At 29.6% G+C, this 21,998-nt stretch overlaps 1 protein-coding gene across 14 annotated transcripts; it reads left to right on the plus strand.

Annotated features, from left to right (window-relative positions):
• The first annotated feature begins 998 nt into the window (after positions 1-998).
• On the plus strand, positions 999-21,607 carry LOC111288837 (putative disease resistance protein At4g27220). Of its 14 annotated transcripts, none has more exons than XM_089759584.1 (15): positions 1,930-2,107; positions 2,333-2,422; positions 4,292-4,424; positions 4,551-4,610; positions 4,767-4,869; positions 5,515-5,606; positions 7,952-8,025; positions 8,614-10,540; positions 10,939-11,800; positions 12,151-12,405; positions 12,758-13,207; positions 14,208-14,843; positions 17,453-18,070; positions 19,068-19,703; positions 21,271-21,607. In XM_089759584.1, the coding sequence occupies exons 8-15, from the start codon at positions 8,625-8,627 to the stop codon at positions 21,283-21,285; spliced, it is 5,388 nt and encodes a 1,795-aa protein (XP_089615710.1). In that variant the 5' UTR covers positions 1,930-2,107; positions 2,333-2,422; positions 4,292-4,424; positions 4,551-4,610; positions 4,767-4,869; positions 5,515-5,606; positions 7,952-8,025; positions 8,614-8,624; the 3' UTR covers positions 21,286-21,607. The 14 variants fall into 14 exon arrangements, with proteins under 14 accessions (XP_089615704.1, XP_089615710.1, XP_089615706.1 ...); XM_089759580.1 differs by having other exon boundaries at positions 1,930-2,029; XM_089759582.1 differs by having other exon boundaries at positions 1,930-2,029; positions 4,767-4,858.
• Positions 21,608-21,998: the final 391 nt, after the last annotated feature.

Here is a 21,998-nt window from a genome sequence, read left to right on the forward strand (position 1 = left end):
AAAATACTTTAAAGAATGACAAAGAAAGTACAATGTTAAAAAATTAATATTTGAAAATACATTTTTTTTTTAAAATTATGTACATAAACATGTGAGAAGAGTAATAAAATTCATATCATTTGATATAAAATAGTTTAGAAGTATTGTAATATTTTAAGAAAAGTTATAAAAATTTTAAACGTAATAAAATGAAAGAATAAGTGTAAGAAAATATTATTTTATTATAAATAATTAAGTTAGTAATGTAAAATTTAAATTAACATAAACAAATAAAAAATATAATAAAATTAATATCATTTAACGTAAAATAAATTAAAAATATCATAACATTTAATAATGAGTTAAGAAAATTTTAAATATAAATGAAAATAAGAATAAAGTAGGCTACAGAAAATTTAAATTAATTATCTTCCAGAAGATAGATAAGATAGATGGCTTAAAAATACTTTTAAGGATAAAAAACGCAAAAAAGATTGATATTTTAAAACTAAAAATATCGTAAAAAGTATTAACTTAAACAGGCAAGAGGAATAATAAATACATTAACTTAAATAATGTTGCTGCATCTTTTTGGCTTTCTTTGCTTTCTTTTTTTTTTTTTTTTTTTAATGATAAAAAAGTACTGTATTATTCTGTTTCACGCTGTATATATTTTGATTTGCTTTTAGCTCCAAAGAAAGAAAAAAAATAATTTCATGTTTTTACAATTTTATTGTTGTTGATTTTTTTACCCTTTTTTTTTAATTTCTATCTAGGTTGGTCCTTAATTTTCCCTTCCTAATGATCCGTGGAGTTGGTGATGTAAAACGTCCACGTACCTTAATTTAGAAGATCCATTCCTAGTTAGGTAAGCTTAAATAATATATTTTTTAAATTTTTCATAAATTTTTAGTTATTTCAAAGTTCGTTACTTGTTTCTTTCCCTACCGAATTTAAATAAAAACTGCATTTATACTATGCCTTAACTCTAAAACATTATGATATATTCTTAATATATACGCGCATGTACACTGAAGGATTTCTACTATCTGCAGAATTTTCAATTTCCAAGTTGATCCATCAACAATTGTTTCTGTTTGTTACTGTAATGGATTAGAGCAAGTCTTTGATTTTTCCAAACAAATGGGTGAGCTTGAGGTACCTCTTTTCTGTCCATTTCTCCATTTCTTTTACTTATTCTTTTTCCCTGAGACAAAATAAAAAGTATAGCTAAAAGAGTAAATGGATAGAGAATTGAGATGAGGAATTATGCATTTGTGTGAAAAATCTATTTATAACTACTCCTTCTGTTCCTTTTTTTTTTATTTATTTGTGTTATTTCTTTGGGATGTTCCAAATATGTCTTATATTTTTTTAACATTTAAAATTTTTATTTTTTTATATTTTAAAATTACTTTATGTTTTTTTTTTACATTAAAAATTATTAAATTTTAATTTTATAAAAAATTAAAATTTAATATTAAATATATAAAAATCGAAATTTCTTTTAAAAGTCCGTGAAAATCAATACCTGATAAATATTTTGAAATAAGAATAGTATCAATTATTAAATAGTTATTATCTTATAAAAAAAAGTAAAAAGTCTTATTATAATATTTTAATTTTGATAAATTTATGTAAGCAGTGGAGTTTCGCGATATATCAACTAAGATAATCTAAAAAACTACTTTTTTATACGTTAGGATAAATCGATGGAGGAAAAAAAAAGATTTTGAATCATTAAATCTTTCAAGGCATTGAATTTCATCCATGAAAACTAACAAAATAAAGTAGGGTTGAAAGTGATTGTTGAAAAATAATTGAAAAAAGACAAAATAAAGGGGTCAATAATTCATAAGTGCATCAATGATGCCATGTCCCACTAAGGATTTGAACAAGCATAATGATAATAATGATGATAAAAGAGAATCCAAAGAAATTAAAATCTTTGATCAAACTTTTCTCTGTAGTTTCAATCAGTCACAAAGATTTCAAGCACAACGTCTCAATATTTGTGGATACTTGAAGCTCTTTGTTCATTTGAAACAAGGTTGGTTTCTACTTAAGTTTTCTTTGAACTCAAAAGAAAAAAAAATCTGCGTGGATCCTGATAATTCATGTTTCCTAGGTATATTTACCTTGTTTTCTGTGTTTTTGTCTCTACAATGAAAGAAAATAGTGTTGCTGTATAATTTTTTTTGCTTTCATGGCTTTCTTTGCTTTCTATTTTGTTTTATGCTATACCTATTCTGATTTGCTTTTAACTCCAGCAAAAAGAAAAAAACTAATTCAATTTTCTTATAATTTTATTGCTGCTAATCTTTATTACCTTTTTCTTTTAATATCTATTAAGGTTGGTCCTTAATTCTCGTTTCCTAATGATCTCTGGAGCTGGTGATGTAAAAAGTCCACAGTTTAATTTAGAAGATCCATCCCCAATTAGGTATGCTTAAATAATTATTTTTATTTCCATAATTTTTTATATGCTCAAAAGTTGTTTACTTATTTGTTTCCCTGGCATATTAAAAAAAAAACTGCATTTATAAGGAAAAAAGTGAAATAAATAAATTCATTTAAAATTTGATAAAATATTAGATAGATTAATGATAAAAACATATACTATGCCCTTACTCTAACACATGTAACATATATTCTTAATATACGCATGAACACTGAATAATTTCTTCCATCTGCAATATTTTTAATTTCCAAGTTGATCCATCAACAATTTGTTCTCTTTTACTTCTCATTTTCATAGAGCTATATGTTGCTCCGAAAGTTATTAAGATACTTCGCAGCATATCAGCTAAGGTAATCTAAAAATTTACTTCTTTCAAGTGTTAGGATGAATCAATGGAGGAAGAAAAAAAGAGATTTATAATCATTAACCCTTTCTTTTGTTTGTTTGGTCATTAAATATAATTGCATTGCATGGGGCATAATTTGATACAGAATCCAATCCATGAAAACCAACAAAACTGAGTAGGTGAGAAAATTATAGCTGACAAATAATTGAAGAAAGAGAAAAATAAAAGGGATCAATAATTCAGAAGTTTATAACTGATGCCATGTCCCACTAGCAAAAGCTATGAAGACCTGACAATCGTGATAGTGATATGTATGATTTCTTAAAAAATTCATAGTAACACAAATGGTTAAAGGTGTGAACTTAAAAAATATTGCTCCTAAGTGCGTAAAGGCTAGTAGGCTACAAAATTCAAATTTCATAAAATTATTATAGAGTTGATTTTGAATGCAAATAATTTGATATATTGAGAGAGTAGATGTTTATTATTTTAATAATTAGTTTGAATAATTTGTGAGTTTAATTGAGTTATTATATTAATTTAATATATATTTTTATTATTTTAATTAAAAAATTATTTTTTATTTATATATATTAATTTGAATTCAAATTTTGTTTGAAAATAAATAATTGAATTTAAAATTAAACAATTAAATTTATTTTTATTCAATAAATAAATAAATTTAATTTAATTTTTATCTCAAATTAAATTTATATTTAAAAATTAAAATTCATTCCAATTTAAATTAAACTTCGAACATTGAATTTGAAATTGAACTCCAACTATAAATGTTCACCACTAGACTCCATTAATATTATAGCCGTGGTGGCTCCCAGGACCCAAGAAAAGAAAACGATGTTTGGGACACAGTCTTGCTGTCTGTCTTCCTCTTTAAGGATTTGAATAGGGAAAAAAAATTAACACTCCCTCAGTCCTTCTTTTTTTTGTTTTTATATATCTGGAAATTATTTTTTTATCTAAAATTTTTATTTTTATATTTTAAAATTATTTTATTTTTAAATATTAAAAATCATAAAATTTTAATTTTATAAAAACTTTTAAATTTTAATATTAAATATTAAATATATTTAAATTAATTTTTTTAATTTCATAAAAATCAATACCATTTAAATAATTTTAAAAGGAGAAAATAGTAATAATGATAAAAGAGAATCCAAAGAAATTAAGGAGTTTTCGATGAAAGTTTCTGTCGTTACAATTGGCCACACAGATTTCAAGCGGAACTTCCTAATATCTATGGATAATTGAAGTCTTTTTTTTTTTTTAGTCATTTGAAGTAAAGTTGATTTCTTCTTCAATTTTCTTTGAATTCAAAAAAAAAAAAAAAAACTTGTACCAATTTTATCAGTGTCTTTAATAAGTTGTGCGTGGTGGAAATAAAAGCTGCATCTTGGATCTTGAAAATTCATATTTCCTTGTTATATTTATGTTGGGTTTTTCTTCTGTGTTGCTGACCTATCTTAATCATACTACTTTGTCATCAGTCGTCAAACAGTTTCCGTTGAAGCAAAGCATCGTCTTATATCATCCCCACATCTTTGGGCTAGCTACAGTGCCAGACACTTTGTTTCACTTCTGCATTGCTCTTCTATCAATAACTGAACCAAAAAAAATTAGGTACTCGTTTTTGTTTCAATTCTTTCTTTTTTTTTTCATTGGTTCGATCTATATTATTATTATTATTATTTTATTGACATATATATGAAATCCATACATTGGCTGGTCCTTGAATTTCCTTCACAGTTCTATGGAGTTGGTGAAGTAAAAAGTCCTTATAGCTCTTGATGATCCATACCAAGTGAGGTATGCTCCAATAAACCATTTCTATTTTATTCTCCAAAATTGAGAAAATATTTGATAGAATCATCGAAATATATACGATGCCTTTACTCTAACACATGTATGGTATATTCTTAATATATATGCGCATGAACACTGAAGAATTTCTACCATCTACAGAATTTTCAATTTCCAAGTTGATCCATCAACAATTGTTTCTGTTTGTTACTGCAATGGATTAGAACAAGTCTTTGATTTTCCCAAAGAAATGGGTGAGCTTGAGGTACCTCTTCTCTTTCCATTTCTCCATTTTTTTAACTTTTTTTTTTCCTATCAGACCAAATAGTTAAAAGCGTAAATGGTTAGAGAGTTGAGATAGGGAATTCTGCATCTGTGTGAATAATCTATTTACAACTATCAATTATCAAATAATTGGTACCTTATAAAAGAATAAAAAATCTTATTATAAGCCCTTTTCTAGTTGTCATACACTGAGGATTTGAACAAGGAAAATGGTAATAATGATGATAAAAGAGAATCAAAAGAAATTAAACGAGTTTTGATCAAACTTTTCTTTGTAGGTTCAATCGGTCTCAAAGATTTCCAGCACAACTTATCAATAATTGTAGATACTTGAAACTCTTTGTTCATTTGAAATAAAGTTGGTTTCCGCTTCAGTTTTCTTTGAACTAAAAAAAATCTGCGTATAATTTATCTTTTTTTCTGTGTTTTTCTCTCCGCAATGAAAGAAAATAGTGTTGCTGTATAATTTTTTTTGCTTTCTTTTCTTTCTATTTTCTATTTTGTTTTATGCTATACCTATTCTGATTTGCTTTTAACTCCAGAAAAAGGAAAAAAACTAATTCAATTTTCTTATAATTTTATTGCTGCTAATCTTTATTACCTTTTTCTTTTAATTTCTGTTTAGGTTGGTTCTTAATTCTCCTTTCCTAATGATCTCTGGAGTTGGTGATGTAAAAAGTCCACACAGTTTAATTTAGAAGATCCATCCCTAATTAGGTATGCTTAAATAATTATTTTTATTTCCATAATTTTTTATATGCTCAAAAGTTGTTTACTTATTTGTTTCCCTGGCATATTAAAAAAAAAAAACTGCATTCATAAGGACAAAAAATGAAATAAATAGATTCATTTAAAATTTGATAGAATATTAGATAGATTAATGATAAAAATATACCCTTACTCTAATACATGTAACATATATTCTTAATATATGCATGAACACTGAATACTTTCTTCCATCTGCAGAATTTTTATTTCCAAATTGATCCATCAACCATTTGTTCTCTTTTATTTTCATTTTCATGGAGCGATATATTGCTCCCAAAGTAATTAAGATACTTCGCAGCATATCAGCTAATATAATCTAAAAATTTACTTCTTTCAAGTGGTAGGATGAATCAATGGAGGAAAAAAAAAAAAAAACCAAGAGATTTAGAATCATTAACCCTTTCTTTTGTTTGTTTGGTCATTAAATCTAATTGCATTGCATGGGGCATAATTTGATACAGAATCCAATTCCATGAAAACCAACAAAACTGAGTAAGTGAGAAAATTATTGTTGAAAAATAAATTTAATCCATGAAAACCAACAAAACCGAGTAGGTGACAATCATTGCTGAAAAATAATCGAAAAAGGAGAAAAATAAAGGGATCAATAATTCAAAAGTGAGCTTGAGGTTCCTCTTTTCTCTCCGATTCTCGATTCTTTTACTTATTCTTCTTTCCTGAGACAAAATAAAAAGTATAGCTAAAAGAGTAAATGGTTAGAGAGTCGAGAACTTGAAATGACGAATTACGCATTTGTGCGAAAAATCTATTTATAACTACTCATTCCGTTCCTTTTATTTTTTGTTATTTTTTTGGGATGTTACATATATATCCTATTCCTTTTTTTAAAATCTAAAATTCTTATTTAATTTTTTATATTTTAAATTATTTTTAATTTTTTTAACATAAAAAATTACGAAATTTTAATTTTATACAAAATTAAAATCAAGGTTTTTTTTTTAAATTTCGTGAAAATTAATATATGAGAAATATTTTTAAATGAAAGTAATATCAATTATCAAATAATTATTGCCTTAAAAAAATAAAAATTCTTATTATAAGATTTTAATTTCGATAAATTTGTGTAAGCTGTGGAATTTCCCAGTATATCAGCAAATGATGATATGCAAAACTATTTCTTTCATACGTTAGGATAAATCAACGGAGGAAATAAACAAGATTTTGAATCATTAAATCTTTCAACGCATCGAATTTAATCCATGAAAACCAACAAAACAAAGTCGGTGAGAAAGTGATTGTTGAAAAATAATTGTGAAAAGACAAAATAATTCAAAAGTGCATCAATGATGCCATGTCCCACTACCATCAATAGATCAGTTTTCTTCAAGGAAAAAAAAAAAAAATTGACCGAGCACAAAAAAGAAAAGTAAACGTGTGACTTGAAGGCATTGCGCACCCGACTCCCAACAAAAGGAAAAGATGCTTGGGCCCTTGTCTAGCTGTCTTCCACTAAGGATTTGAGCAAGTAAAATGATAATAACGGTGATAAAAGAGAATCCAAAGAAATTAAACAAGTCTTTGATCAAACTTTTCTCTGTAGTTTCAATCAGTCACGAAAATTTCAAGCACAACTTCTCAATATTTGTAAATACTGGAAACTCTTTTGTTCATTTCAAATAAGGTTGGTTTCTACTTAAGTTTTCCTTGAACTCAAAAAAAAAAAAAAAAAAAAGAACTGCGTGGATAGAAATAAAAAGCTCGATCTTGAATCCTGAAAATTCATATGTCCGCGGTATATTTGTCTCTTTTTTTTTTTTTTCTTGTGTTTTTCTCTCTACAATAAAAGAAGCAAAAATGGTATTGCTGTATACTTTTTTGGTTTCTTTGAGTTCTATTTTTTATTTTATTTCATACTATATCTATTCTGATTTGCGATTAACTTCAAAAAAAGAAAAAAATAATTCAATGTTCTTATAATCTTATTGTTACTAATCTTTATTTCCTTTTTCTTTTAATTTCTATTAAGGTTGATGATGTAAAAAATTCTCAGCTTAATTTAGAATGTCCATCCCCAATTTGGCATGCTTGAATAATTATTTTTATTTCCATAATTTTTTATATGCTCAAAAGTTGTTTACTTGTTTGTTTCCCTACCTTATTTAAATAAAAGACTGCATTTATAAGGAAAAAAAATGAAATAAATGGATTTATTTAAAAATTGAGAAAATATTAGATAGATTAATGATCAAAATATATACTACCTTTACTCTTAACACATGTAACATATATTCTTAATATACGCATGAACACTGAATAATTTCTTCCATTTGCAGAATTTTCAATTTCCAAGTTGATCCATCAACAATTTTTCTCTTCTACTTCACAATTGGCTCTCAAAGTAATTAAGGTACTTTGCAAACATTCACAATTGCTTTTGTCTCTCTAGCTGTTTATGTTAGGCCAAAAGGCTTCAATCTAATCACGTCAGCGGAGGCGAAATCAAATAATTAATCAAACACAAAAAGATAATAATTTAACGTGATTTGGTCCAATCGATCTACGTTCACGGATAAGAAATAAAATTCACTAGTTGTAAAGAATTAAAAACATACATCATAACATATCAATCACTCAACAATCAATACTCATACATTCTTTCAATCTTCTCTAATTTTATGAAGTATTCTAAACTCAAATAAACATATACTTGCACATTTTCAATACAATTAAACACATATTTATATGTATCCATGCATCATATCTATGCGGACCTTCTGAATTTCCTTTAATCCACTCACAAACAAACATACACACTCATAAGATGTGGAGTCTCAATACTCCTATAAGGTGTATATCCCACAAAACCTTACAACCGTATTTTTATTTTTATTTTTATTTTGAGCTTGCTATTTTGTGTGTGGGTCTTGCATGTGTGTGTTGATTTTACCAACAGTTTATATGTTTACTAATCATTAAAGTTGTTTTTCAATCTCAGATCATCAAAGAATGGCTGCTGAATTTGCTGCCTCTGGTGCTGCCAATGCTGTAGGAAACCTCGCAACAGAATATGCATCACCTTATGTTGGTTACTTTTTTCGATTTGGGAAAATTGTTGAAGAATTCAAGAATAGGAGAAAAGAACTTGAATTGAAAAGTGATCGGGTAAAAAATGATGTCGAAGAGGCTAGAAGGCAAAATGAGGTAATTGAGAAGGATGTCCAAGACTGGCAACAAAGGGCAGAGACAGAACTGAAAGAAACCCAGAGTTTGGAAGCTGAAATAGAACGTAAGAAGTGTTTCAATTGGTGTCCAAGTTGGGGTTGGCGATACTGCTTAAGTAAGAAAGTGGCAAAGAAGACGATTTCTATCAATAAACTTCTTGAGAGTTGTAACTTTCCAAGGGTGGGCCACCTTGCTCCTCTTCAGGGGATAGAATTCTTCCCCTCTAAAGATTTCATGCCTAATGAGTCTTCAAAGTTTACTTTCAATGAGATCATCAAGGCTCTAAATACCGATGGTGTGAACATGATTGGATTGTATGGAATGCCAGGGGTGGGCAAAACAACTTTGGCAAAAGAAGTTGGGAAGCATGCTAAAGAGCAAAATCTCTTTCACAAAGTTGTGATGGCTACAATGTCCCAAACGCCAAACATCAACAAAATTCAAGATAAATTTGCAGAATTATTAGGTTTGAAATTTAAAGCAAGCACGGAAGAAGGAAAAGCAGAAGAGTTACGGCTGAGATTGCTAGGCGTGAACAAGATCCTCATAATTATTGATGATGTTTGGGATGATTTTAAATTGCGGACTATAGGTATTCCATTCGGTGTTGAACACGAGGGTTGCAAAATTCTTCTGACTACACGTGATCCACAAGTCTGTGTTCGAATGGATTGTCAACAGATATTTAAACTCAACATCTTATCCAAATGTGAAGCATGGGCTCTGTTCAAAGATACTGCTCGTCTAAAAGATGTTTCTTCGAGATTGAATGATGTAGCCAAGGAGGTTGCTAGTGAATGCAAGGGTTTGCCTCTTGCAATTGTAACAATCGGAAAAGCTTTAAAAGGTGCAAATCTAGATGGGTGGCAAGCAGCAAATGAGCGACTCAAGGACTCAAGACATTTAGACAATGAAGAGGTTTCTCAAGACATCTACAACTGCCTTAAGCTGAGTTATGATTATTTGAAGGGAGATAATATTCGAACATGTTTCTTGCTGTGTTCCCTTTTTCCAGAAGATTGGGATATTGAGATTGAGGAGTTGATTATGTTTGCAATTGGTTATGGATTATTTTCTAATATTAACTTAATTGAAGACTTGCGGAGAGAAATTCGTGAAGCACTAAGAAAACTCCAAGATTCTGGTTTGTTACTGAGAAATGATGATGATGAAAGATATGTAAGAATGCATGACGTGGTTCGTGATTTTGCTCATTGGATTACATCTACAGGGAAAAATATATTCATGGTAAAAGAGGGGTTGATGGAATGGCCTCTAAGAGAAAGTTGTGGATCTCATACAGCAATCTCCTTTTGGAACAGCAACATAAATATTTTTCCTGAAAAATTAAAATTTCCAAAACTCAAAATTTTGATTTTTACAGGAAAGATTTTAGTGAAAGATCCAATTGCATTTGTTGAAGGAATGAAAGCCCTCCAAGTTTTGCATCTCAAAAATGTCATTTTCTCAATAGAAGTACTTAAATTGATAACAAATCTTCGAACTCTGTGCCTTGTAGAATGCGAGTTGGAGAATATCTCATCATTGGCAAATATGAAAAACCTTGAGATTCTTGCCTTTTCTGATACTAATATTTATGAGGTACCTGAAGAATTAGTGGCACTGCGTAAATTGAAATCGCTACATTTTTCTCACTCTAGAGGCAAAAAGTTAAATTTTCCCCCTACTTTGCTATCAAGGTAATAGTAGATGTCAATTATTTTTTTATCATATTGCACAAAATTAAGTATTTCTTTTTATGTTATTTATTTTTCTTTTATTTACTTTATTAAGTAATTTAATTTTAGACTATGGGAAACATATCTACCTTAAGCTTTTGTAGCTTTTGTTCACTCCCGTTATTATGAAGCATTCAGAGCTGTAGTCCTTTCCATTAAAAAAAATGCTACTATATAACATGATTGTCATGAATTACAAAACAGTAAAAAAATGCTCAAACGTTTTTTTATAAGAAAAGGTGCTGAAGAATCATGCTATATTTGCTGAGATAATTAAAATTAATATATGTTTACTTCTATTTTTATGATTCACTTGAAGTGTTTGATAATAGTTTTTTGTATTTGTGTGTAACAAACAGGTTGACATCGCTCCGAGAGCTACACGTGACATGTGAAAACAATGTTAACTTACTGGAGTTGAATTCATTGTCTCGTTTGACTGGGCTGTCACTGAGAGTTTCTACAGCTCAATGTTTTCCAGAAAACCTTGTGTTCCCTAAACTACAAAGCTACAATATAGCTGTAAATGAAGATCTTCGATTTATGCAGGAGCTTAACTCTAGAACCTTGGAAATTACTGAATTCTCATCTTCATTAAGTGCATTCGAGAAGTTGCTTTGCAGTGTGGAAAAGTTGGCTTTGAAGAATGTTATGGGACACAAAAATATTGTCCCAAACATAGATCCAAAGTGCGTAGGTGAATTAACTTCTCTTTGGCTTCAAAAGTGCGATGATATGGAATGCTTGGTGGACACAACAGGAGAGAAGGGACCAACTGCATTCTCTAATTTGGTGAAATTAAGAATGATGGAAATGGCTTGTTTGAAAGAGTTGTGCCATGGTCCGCCTCCGATTAGCTTCTTACAAAAGTTAAAAGATGTGACCATTGAATATTGTACGAGGTTGAAAGTGGTATTTGAAATGGATGGTCTTCTTGAAAAGGAAGAAATTAGTCAGACGCTGCTACTCTCAAATTTAACAAGCTTGAATCTATCGTCTTTACCAGAATTGGAGAGTATATGGAAATCACAATCAACCCATCAATATCATGCAAGCCTCCGAAGTCTGAAGGTTGTAAACATTTCGTGGTGTGATGAATTGAAAGCGATCTTCCCGCCTTGCCTTGCTCAAAGTTTGTTGCATCTACAAGAACTTGAAATATTTGAGTGCGATAGATTAGAACAAGTCTTTGATTTTCCCCAAGAAGTGGGAGAGCTTGAGGTATCTGTTTTCTCTCCATTTTTCCTTTAATGGATAATGAGAAATTGCTAAACTTTATATATTGCTCATATAATTAACTTCTATTGAAGATTAGAAGAGATAAAGTTTAATTAAATTATATTAGTAACTAATCTAAATGTATATTTATTACATGACTTGCAAGTTGAGAAAACTAACACTATATATCTTTTTTTTTTCTCTTTATTAGTACACTTTATAAAATCATTGTATTTTCTCTTTTTTTTTATTCTTTATTAAATTATATATTATTCAATAACTACTATTATTGCCTTTGTATGTAATGTTTTTTCTATATTTATTTACCTTTTCAATCAATGAATTCATGTCAGGCACGACCACTCTCTAATTTAACTTCTTTGGAGCTAGAGTCATTACCAGAACTACAGTGGATATGGAAAGGGCCCACCCATCTTGTTAACCTCCAAAGTCTTAAGACTATGACAATATGGGACTGTGCAAAATTGGCATATCTCTTTCCGACTCCCCTTGCTCAAAGTTTGGTGCATCTACAGGAACTTGAAATATCTGGGTGCCATAGATTAGAACAAGTCTTTGATTTTCCCCAAGAAGTGGGAGAGCTTGAGGTATCTGTTTTCTCTCCATTTTTCCTATAATGGATAATGAGAAATCGCTAAACTTTATATATTGCTCATATAATTAACCTCTATTGAAGATTAGAAGAGACGAAGTTTAATTAAATTATATTAGTAACTAATCTAAATGTATATTTATTACATGACTTGCAAGTTGAGAAAACTAACACTATATATCTTTTTTTGTTCTCTTTATTAGTACACTTTATAAAATCAATGTATTTTTTCTCTTTTTTTTTATTCTTTATTAAATTATATATTATTCAATAACTACTATTATTGCCTTTGTATGTAATGTTTTTTCTATATTTATTTACCTTTTCAATCAATGAATTCATGTCAGGCACGACCACTCTCTAATTTAACTTCTTTGGAGCTAAAGTCATTACCAGAACTACAGTGGATATGGAAAGGGCCCACCCATCTTGTTAACCTCCAAAGTTTTAAGACTATGAAAGTATGGAATTGTGCGAAACTGGCATATCTCTTTCTGACTCCCCTTGCTCAAAGTTTGGTGCATTTAGAAGAACTCGACATAAAAGATTGCGGCTCTTTGGAACATGTAATCTTCGGAGAAGCAGAAAATGAGGTCTTCAATATGACAAAGGATAAGGGTGGACTTCCACCACAAGCCATTGTGCTACAGAGATTGCAAATTTTAAGACTTAAAAATTTAGAGAAGTTGAGTAGTTTTTGTCCAGGAAATTTTATTATGTCATTATCTTTGAAGGAGTTCGAAGTTTGCAATTGTCCCCAATTAACTGAGTTTAAGACGTTGCAGGCCCATTTAAAGGTACGTACTTCTCTTATACTATATTTTTGTTTTAATTTTGTTTATTTTGGTAATAATTAATTGAATTATTTATCTTATAACACAAACGTCAAAATTTAGTACATTCACATCTACATGTAAAAGTATTATATATAATTGGCTTCTGTTGATGTTTAAAAGAAAAAAGTTTAATTCAATGTATATTTATTACATGGCTTGCAGGTTGAGAAAACGAATACTGTATCTTTTTTTCTCTTTATTAACACACATTATAAAATCTTTGTATTTTTTTCTCTTTTTTTATTCTTTATATAATAAAATATTATTTAATAACAAGTAGTATTGAATTTATAAAGCTCTTAAATCGTACAATTTGACAAACGGTAAAAAGGGAAAATTAAAAATTAAAAATAAAAAAAGGAAACAGGAAGGAGAAAGAGAAAGAAAAGGAAAAAAAAGAAAATGTAGGAAGAGAAAGAAAAAGAAGGAAAAAAAAGAAAAGAAAAGAAAAAAAAAGGGAAAATGAAATTATTTAAAAAGTTTATAATTTTATAATCTATTGTATTAAAAATTAAATTAATAAAATTAATTATATTGATTATTTTCCTACATAATTTTAATCTTGTTTATAAATTTATTTTATTTTACTTTTACACACACCATTAATTACATTGTAATTGCATTCAATTTATATTCGTATAAAATATTTATGGATAAAAAATATATAAAAATATATTTTATTGTAGCGTCTTACCATACCTGTGTCCTCCTTTTATAATTGTTGTGTTGTCGTGTCCATGTCATGTTTTAACTATATTATTTGTCATTATTCATGCTTTCTAGATTCTAGTTATACTCAACTTAATTTGGATTGTTTAAATTTCTACGATAATGAATTTTTAATGAAAAGCCAGAGATAAAATTGTTCTTTTAACTCAAATCTTTCTTTTTCTAATAAAAGAAATCCAATTATATGTTTCTAATTCTGCTAATAGTTTCCATTATATTGTGAATTTATCAGGATGTCCCATCATATGGTTTCAAGGAATTGTTATGCAATGTCGAAAAACTTGCCATGGATGGAATCATGTATCACAATTTGAAACATCTCTTCTCACCATCACTTGTTCAAAGCTTGGGGATGCTAGAACAACTCACGATAGAATGCTGCGATGAACTGGAACACATTGCCACTGAGTTGGAAATTGATAATAATGTAGAATCAGACAGTGGCCTTCTCCATCATCCGCCCTTGCCAAAATTGACATCTCTTGAAATAGATGGGCATATTAGGTCCTTACAAAAGTTAAAAGATTTGACCATTAAGAATTGTAAGCGGTTGAAAGTGGTATTTGAAATGGATGGGCTTCTTGAAAAGGAAGAAATTAGTCAGACACCGCTACTCTCAAATTTAACAAGTTTGGATCTAGCTTTTTTACCGGAATTGGAGAGTATATGGAAATCACAATCAACCCATCAATATCATGCAAGCCTCCGAAGTCTGAAGGTTGTAAAAATTTGGAGGTGTGATGAATTGAAAGCGATCTTCCCGCCTTGCCTTGCTCAAAGTTTGTTGCATCTACAAGAACTCTCTATATGTGCCTGTGAGGGATTAGAGCAAATCATTGATTTTCCCCATGAAATGGGTGAGCTTGAGGTACTTGTTCTCTCTCCATTTCTCCTTTAATGAATAATTAGAAATTACTAAACTTTATATATTGATCATATAATTAACCTCTGTTGAAGTTTAAAAGAAATAAAGTTTAATTAAATTATATTAGTAAATAAATTAAATTTATACTGATTACATGGCTTGCAAGTTGAGAAGGCTAACACTATATACCTTTTTTCTCTTTATTAACACAATTTATAAAATATTTGTATTTTTTTCTCTTTTTTTGTTCTTTATGTTGGGATTTGTCTTGAATCTCAGAATCCCACATCGAAAGTTAAGTAAGTTTGAATTTGTCTTGTATCCCACATCGGGAGTTTAGTAAAGGTATAAAGGGTTTCACCCCTATAAATAAGATGTTTTGGTTTTAGTTTAGTAACCTCAGAGAGTTAGACACCAAGAGAATAGCTAAGTGAGTAGGCTATTAAAGGGTGTAATTGGGTTTTGGGTTAAGTTTTGAGTAAGGAGTTTTAGGAGACTTTTCTCATTCTAAAAGTCTCACAATTGTAAAGATTTATTTGATAGTGGATTAGATTTGGAGTAGGCCATTTTGAGTTGGGCTGAACCAAATATATTTGTGTTTTCTTATTCTTGATTTGAGCTTGTTATTTTGGGTGTGGTTGCTGCGCGTGGGTATTGTTGTTTTTCCCAACAAGTGGTATCAGAGCGAGGTTCGAGGTTCGTGGGTCCAAGAGATCGTGAAGCAGTGTTTGAAGATGTCTGAAGAAGGTATGTCTGGTATGTCTATGTCTAAGTTTGAGATTCCGTTATTTGATGGAAAGAGTAATTTTATGTTATGGCAAAGTACGATTCAAGATCTGTTAGTACAACAAGGATTGGATCAGGCATTGGAGAGTAGTAAGCCTGAAGGAATGTCTGATGCTAATTGGAATAGGATTCAGAAGAAGGCTGTTAGTACTATTAGATTGGCGTTAGCTCCAGAAGTAAAGTACAGTGTGTTGACTGAGAGTACTCCGAAGAGTTTGTGGGATAAGCTTGAAGGTATTTATGCTTCGAAGTCGTTGACTAATAGATTATGTTTGAAGATGGATCTGTATTCTCTGAAGATGGAAGAAGGTATGAGTCTTCATAATCACCTGAATGAATTTAATAAATTGGTTTCTCAATTGCTAGCGATTTCTGTTGATGAGTTAAAAGATGAAGAGAAAGCTTTAATTTTGCTGTCATCTTTGCCCAAGTCTTATAGGCCTTTAGTTCAGACTGTGTTGGTAGGTAGGTCTACTTTGAAGTTGGATGATGTGACTGCCCTGTTGCGTGAGAATGAAAGGTTTATGGGAGCTCAGAACTCATCACCTGGGGGGAGTACACTAGCTGTAGAGGGTTTTGATCGAGGGAGGACTCAAAAGAGGATTGATGGATCAAGATGGAGATCTAAGTCAAGAGACAGAGATTACAATGATGTAGAATGTTATTATTGTGGTAAGAAGGGACATATCCAAGTGCGCTGCAGGAAGCTGAGAAGGGATATGGCTGCTTTCAAAAGGGCGAATGATGAGAAGAAATCAGATGAAGAAAAGAGTGATACTGCTGCTATTTTGTCTGATGATGATGATGTTGTTTTGACAACTTGTGTGGATGAGACCCAGACTTTGAAAAGTGACAAAGGTTGGGTTTTAGATTCAGCTGCTACAGTTCATGTTTGCAATGATAGGAGCTGCTTTGTGGAGTTGAATGAGAATGAAAAGTATGGGGATATTGTGGTTGCTAACAAAGAAAATGTGCAGATTCAAGGCATTGGGAGTGTTCGCCTTAAATCTCACAATGGTGTTATTAGGACACTTCGTCATGTAAGGTATGTACCAAATTGTCACTACAATTTGATTGCTTTGGGTGAGTTAGCTTCTCGAGGGTACACATATTATGGTAGTAATGATTGGTTGAAAGTGTACAAGAATGGTAGTGTGATTCTACAAGGGAATAGGGTCAATCACTTGTACATGTTTGATGGAGGCTCAGTTGCTGGAATGCCTGTGATGAAAGAAAAGAAGAAAGGTAAGCATGTTAGCTTTGCAGATACTGTTGAAGTGTTTGGAGATTCAAGTCAAGGGAGGATTGGTTGGGATTTGCCTTGAATCTCAGAATCCCACATCGAAAGTTAAGTAAGTTTGAATTTGTCTTGTATCCCACATCGGGAGTTTAGTAAAGGTATAAAGGGTTTCACCCCTATAAATAAGATGTTTTGGTTTTAGTTTAGTAACCTCAGAGAGTTAGACACCAAGAGAATAGCTAAGTGAGTAGGCTATTAAAGGGTGTAATTGGGTTTTGGGTTAAGTTTTGAGTAAGGAGTTTTAGGAGACTTTTCTCATTCTAAAAGTCTCACAATTGTAAAGATTTATTTGATAGTGGATTAGATTTGGAGTAGGCCATTTTGAGTTGGGCTGAACCAAATATATTTGTGTTTTCTTATTCTTGATTTGAGCTTGTTATTTTGTGTGTGGTTGCTGCGCGTGGGTATTGTTGTTTTTCCCAACACTTTATGTAAAAATATATTATTCAATAACTACTATTATTGCCTTTGTACGTAATGCTTTTTCTATATTTATTTACCTTTTCAATCAATGAATTCATGTCAGGTACGACCACTCTCTAATTTAACTTCTTTGGAGCTAACCTCATTACCAGAATTGAAGTGGATATGGAAAGGGCCCACCCATCTTGTTAACCTCCAAAGTCTTAAGACTATGAGAATATGGGAATGTGCGAAACTGGCATATCTCTTTTCGACTCCCCTTGCTCAAAGTTTGGAGCATCTAGAAGAACTCGAAATAAAAGATTGCGGCTTTTTGGAACATGTAATCTTCGGAGAAGCAGAAAATGAGGATCAAATAGTTTCAAACGTGGATGGCTATCCTTTCCGCTGGCCTAAGTTGAGAACTCTCAAGATAATTAATTGCGGAAGATTGAATTATGTGTTTCCAATCACTTTGGCTCAAGGACTTCCTTATTTGGAATCTGTTGAGATAACTGATTGTTCTCAACTAAAGCAGGTCTTCAATATGACAAAGGACAAGGGTGGACGTCCACTACAAGACATTGTGCTACAGAGATTGCAATTTTTAAGGCTTAAAAATTTAGAGAAGTTGAGTAGTTTTTGTCCAGAAAATTTTGTCATGTCATTATCTTTGAAGATGTTCGAAGTTTTCAGTTGTCCCCAATTAACTGAGTTTAAGACGTTGCAGGCCAATTTAAAGGTACTTCTCTTATACTATAATTTTGTTTTAATTTTGTTTATTTTGGTAATAATTAATTGAATTATTTATCTTATAACACAAACATCAAAATTCAGTACATTCACATTTAAATGTAAAAGTATTATATAGTATTATATATAATTAGCTTCTGTTGATGTTTAAAAGAAAAAAGGTTGATTAAATGTATACTTATTACATGGTTTGCAGGTTGAGAAAAACTAGCACTACATATTTTTTTCTCTCTATTAACACACTTTATAAAATCTTTGTATTTTTTTCTCTTTTTAATTCTGTACATAATAAAAATATTATTCAATAATTACTATTATTGAATTTATAAAGATTATAAATCGTATGATTTGGGGAAGGGAAAAAGGGGAAAATGAAAGAAAAACAAAGAAGAAACGGGATGAAAAAGAGAGAGAAGAAAATGTAGGAAGAAAAAGAAAAAGAAGGAAAAAAAAAAGAAAAGAAAAGAAAAAAAGGAAAAATGAAACTATTTAAAAAGTTTAAAATTTTATAATTTATTAGTATTAAAAATTAAATTAAAAAAATTATAATTATATTGATTATTTTTTCCTATATAATTTTAATCTTGTTTATAAATTTATTTTATTTTACTTTTACACATACCATTAATTATTTTATAGTTGTGTTCAATTTATATTCGTATAAAAAATTTATGTATAAAAAATATATAAAAATTTATTTTATTATCATGTTTTACAATACCCGTGTTTTCCATTTTAAAAATTGTTTAATTGTCATATCCATGTCGTATCATACTTTAATTATTTGTCACTATCCATGCTTTTTAAGCATTAGTTATATTCAGCTTAGTTTGAATTATTTAAATTTCTACAGTAACAAACTTTTAGTGAAAAGCGAGGAATAAAAATATTCTTTTAACTCAAATCTTTCTCTTTCCTAATAAAAGAAATCTAATTATATGTTTCTAATGTTGCTGCTACTTTTCATTATATTGTGAATTTATCAGGATGTCAGAATACTTGCCATGGATGGAATCATGTATCACAAAAATCTCATTCCAAGCGTAGATCCACAGGGACTAAATGAATTAACTTTTCTTACACTTAGAGATGATAAAGAGCTGGAATGCTTGATTGATACAGCAGATCAAGGCCATGTCTCAACCGTTCCACTGCTGCCAAATTTAACAAGTTTGAAGCTAAAGTCATTACCAGAACTGAAGTGGATATGGAAAGGGCCAACCCATCATGTCTGCTTCCAAAGCCTCAAGGTTGCAGTAATTAGTCGCTGCAATAAATTGAAATATCTCTTCTCACCATCACTTGTTCAAAGCTTGGTGATGCTAGAACAACTCAAGATAGAATACTGCGATGAACTGGAACACATTGCCACAGAGTTGGAAATTGATGATAATATAGAATCAGACAGTGGCCTTCTCCATCCTCCGCCCTTGCCAAAATTGACATCTCTTGAAATACATGGTTGTCCAAGACTACAATATGTCTTCAATGTGGCAAAAGAAAATAATGGAGTTGATAATGCCATTCTGCCACCATCATTGGAGAAGTTAACCATAGTGGTTTGTCCTCGATTTGCAAAGTTCATTATTCAACAAGCAGTCCACAAAGGGCTTCAACTAAAGGTAATTTTGTACTCCTTTCCTTACATTATGCTTTGAGATTTTACCTTTGGCCCAAATCTTTTCTATACTCATAAAATAATCAATGTTTTGAATCTCTTTTCAAAAATGGGTTCTTATGTAAGTTTTATATTAGAAAAATTAAAATAAATCATTCAAGACTTATGTTGAACTCTCATCTTTAACAATATTTTATGTTCAACTCATTCAAGTCTGAGTTAAACTTGTTTGTTATTTAAAAAAAAAAAAAAACCTTGTTAAGTAATGGTAAAATAATAAAATAAGCTCTCTAACCATATTGTAATCAAAATTTCACTTAAGCCCTTACAATATTATTGTGTGTAATTTAGCCATCCTACTATTTTAATTTAATGAAATCCAATTTGGATGGGAATTCAAACTGCTGGCATGCATACATATAGGCAAACTTTGATGACATGGCACTTGTAGAGAACATTTAGATAACATTTCAATTGCTTAATAAATAAATAGAATTTGAAAATCAATTAAACATATTTAATTTGTACATTATAATAAAATCTTGAGAATGGTATTTGTTTTACATATATACTAGCTTTTTTAACCGTGTTATTATTTTCATAATTTAAATTTATTTTTTAATTAACTTTAATTTTTTATATTTCCTTAATAAAAGAATATTTAAACTTTTATTAATCAACTATATATAATCATACATTTATAAATTTTAAGATACGATTAAATGATAGCATTCACATATTGTTGTTTTAAGTTTAATTTTTTACCAAATTTCAAAAATCCTTTCTTTTTTATCAAAAAATTAATTTTTTTATTTATTTGCTAAACACCAAAAATTTTGTTACTAATTATTTATTTTTTGATAAAAAAAAGCAAGGGTCAGTCTTTTAATAGTCAAAATTAATAATTTTTTGTGATAATGTTAATATGGATATAAAAAAAATCATTTTCTTAAATTGTAAAAGACATTTATATTAATAGAATATTCATAAACTATTAAATCTTATAAACCCAAGCCAAAAATAAAACATCAAATAATAATAATTTCTTTTTTATATATATATATATTTGATTGAACAATAATGCATATATAATTATTAATTTGTTCATAGCCATCGGAAAGATCAAATACCTCTATATATGACTTTGGGAGAAACAAGGATAATGTTACCAAAGGAAGTGAAAATTTCAGGAGAAACTTGTTAGCTAAACAGGTAAATATGGCTTTTTTCCATGTCTAGTGGTGGATTTACATGGCATTGTGGGGTGTACATTGAAAATCAAAAAAATTTAAAGAAAAATTTTGTGTTGCATACCCTCAAAATCATTTTTTGGACACTCCTAAAAATTAGAAAATAAGAAATTTTAAAAGAAAATTTTCCATAAACATTCAAAATTTTCTTTTAAACACTATTTTCATGGATAATATTGATAAATCTATCGTCAGTATTTTATATATTATAAGTGAACACTTCCCAACAAAAATCTTGAATCTGCCTCTGTCCATGTAGTTATGATTTCCTTAATCAAGTTTCTTGTTTAAATTCTTATTCATTCTTTGCCTCAATGATAGGTGGTTGATACTTGATTATGCTTATCATCGTTTGAGCTTTCTGTTTTATGGCGTCGTCGACTGGTTGGATCTCTATTTTTTCAGTTTTACTTTGCAGTGAAGAACTAGTTTACTCTACAATTTCATAGCATTTGCATGTTTGATATTGTGAATAAAGTCATGTTTAGCCATTCATGTAAGACAAATTTCATGTATTTTTTTCTTTGGACTCGAACTCAAGCTTACATGTCTCATAAATCCTCTTCTCATCGCTTGGCCAAGACATTGTTGGCAAAATTCATGTACTCTAAAGAAAGATGGTTTTTTGTGTTCAATTTGGTTTGCTGGTTCTTTATTAGTTCCTTATAGCAGCTTGTATGGATGAGCAGTATGTATTTATGTCTACTTGCATGTCATAGATGGTTCTCCATGCTTGTTTTTATTGTGGTGATTTAATAATTAATTCAATAATATGTTATTTATACACTATGTTATATGAACTCGTGCGATAAGACATCAAACATGAATAAATTTTGTTTTGACAATTTTTTATATTAATTTTGAAAATCAAAGTATCCTATACATATGAACAGTAAAGTGTTCAAAAAATATCAAGACCCATACGGAGCCAAATTGAATTGGAAGTTAATTATCCCACAAACTTACATACAATATACTTTGTGGAGATTATTTGTTGTGGTAAAATTTGTAGAAGCAGCCCCAACAATAATACCAAAAGATACCATGCA

Source organism: Durio zibethinus, chromosome 4 (assembly GCF_047325235.1).
Source record: "Durio zibethinus cultivar Kanyao isolate XHJ-2024 chromosome 4, ASM4732523v1, whole genome shotgun sequence".
Classification (NCBI taxonomy): domain Eukaryota; kingdom Viridiplantae; phylum Streptophyta; class Magnoliopsida; order Malvales; family Malvaceae; genus Durio; species Durio zibethinus.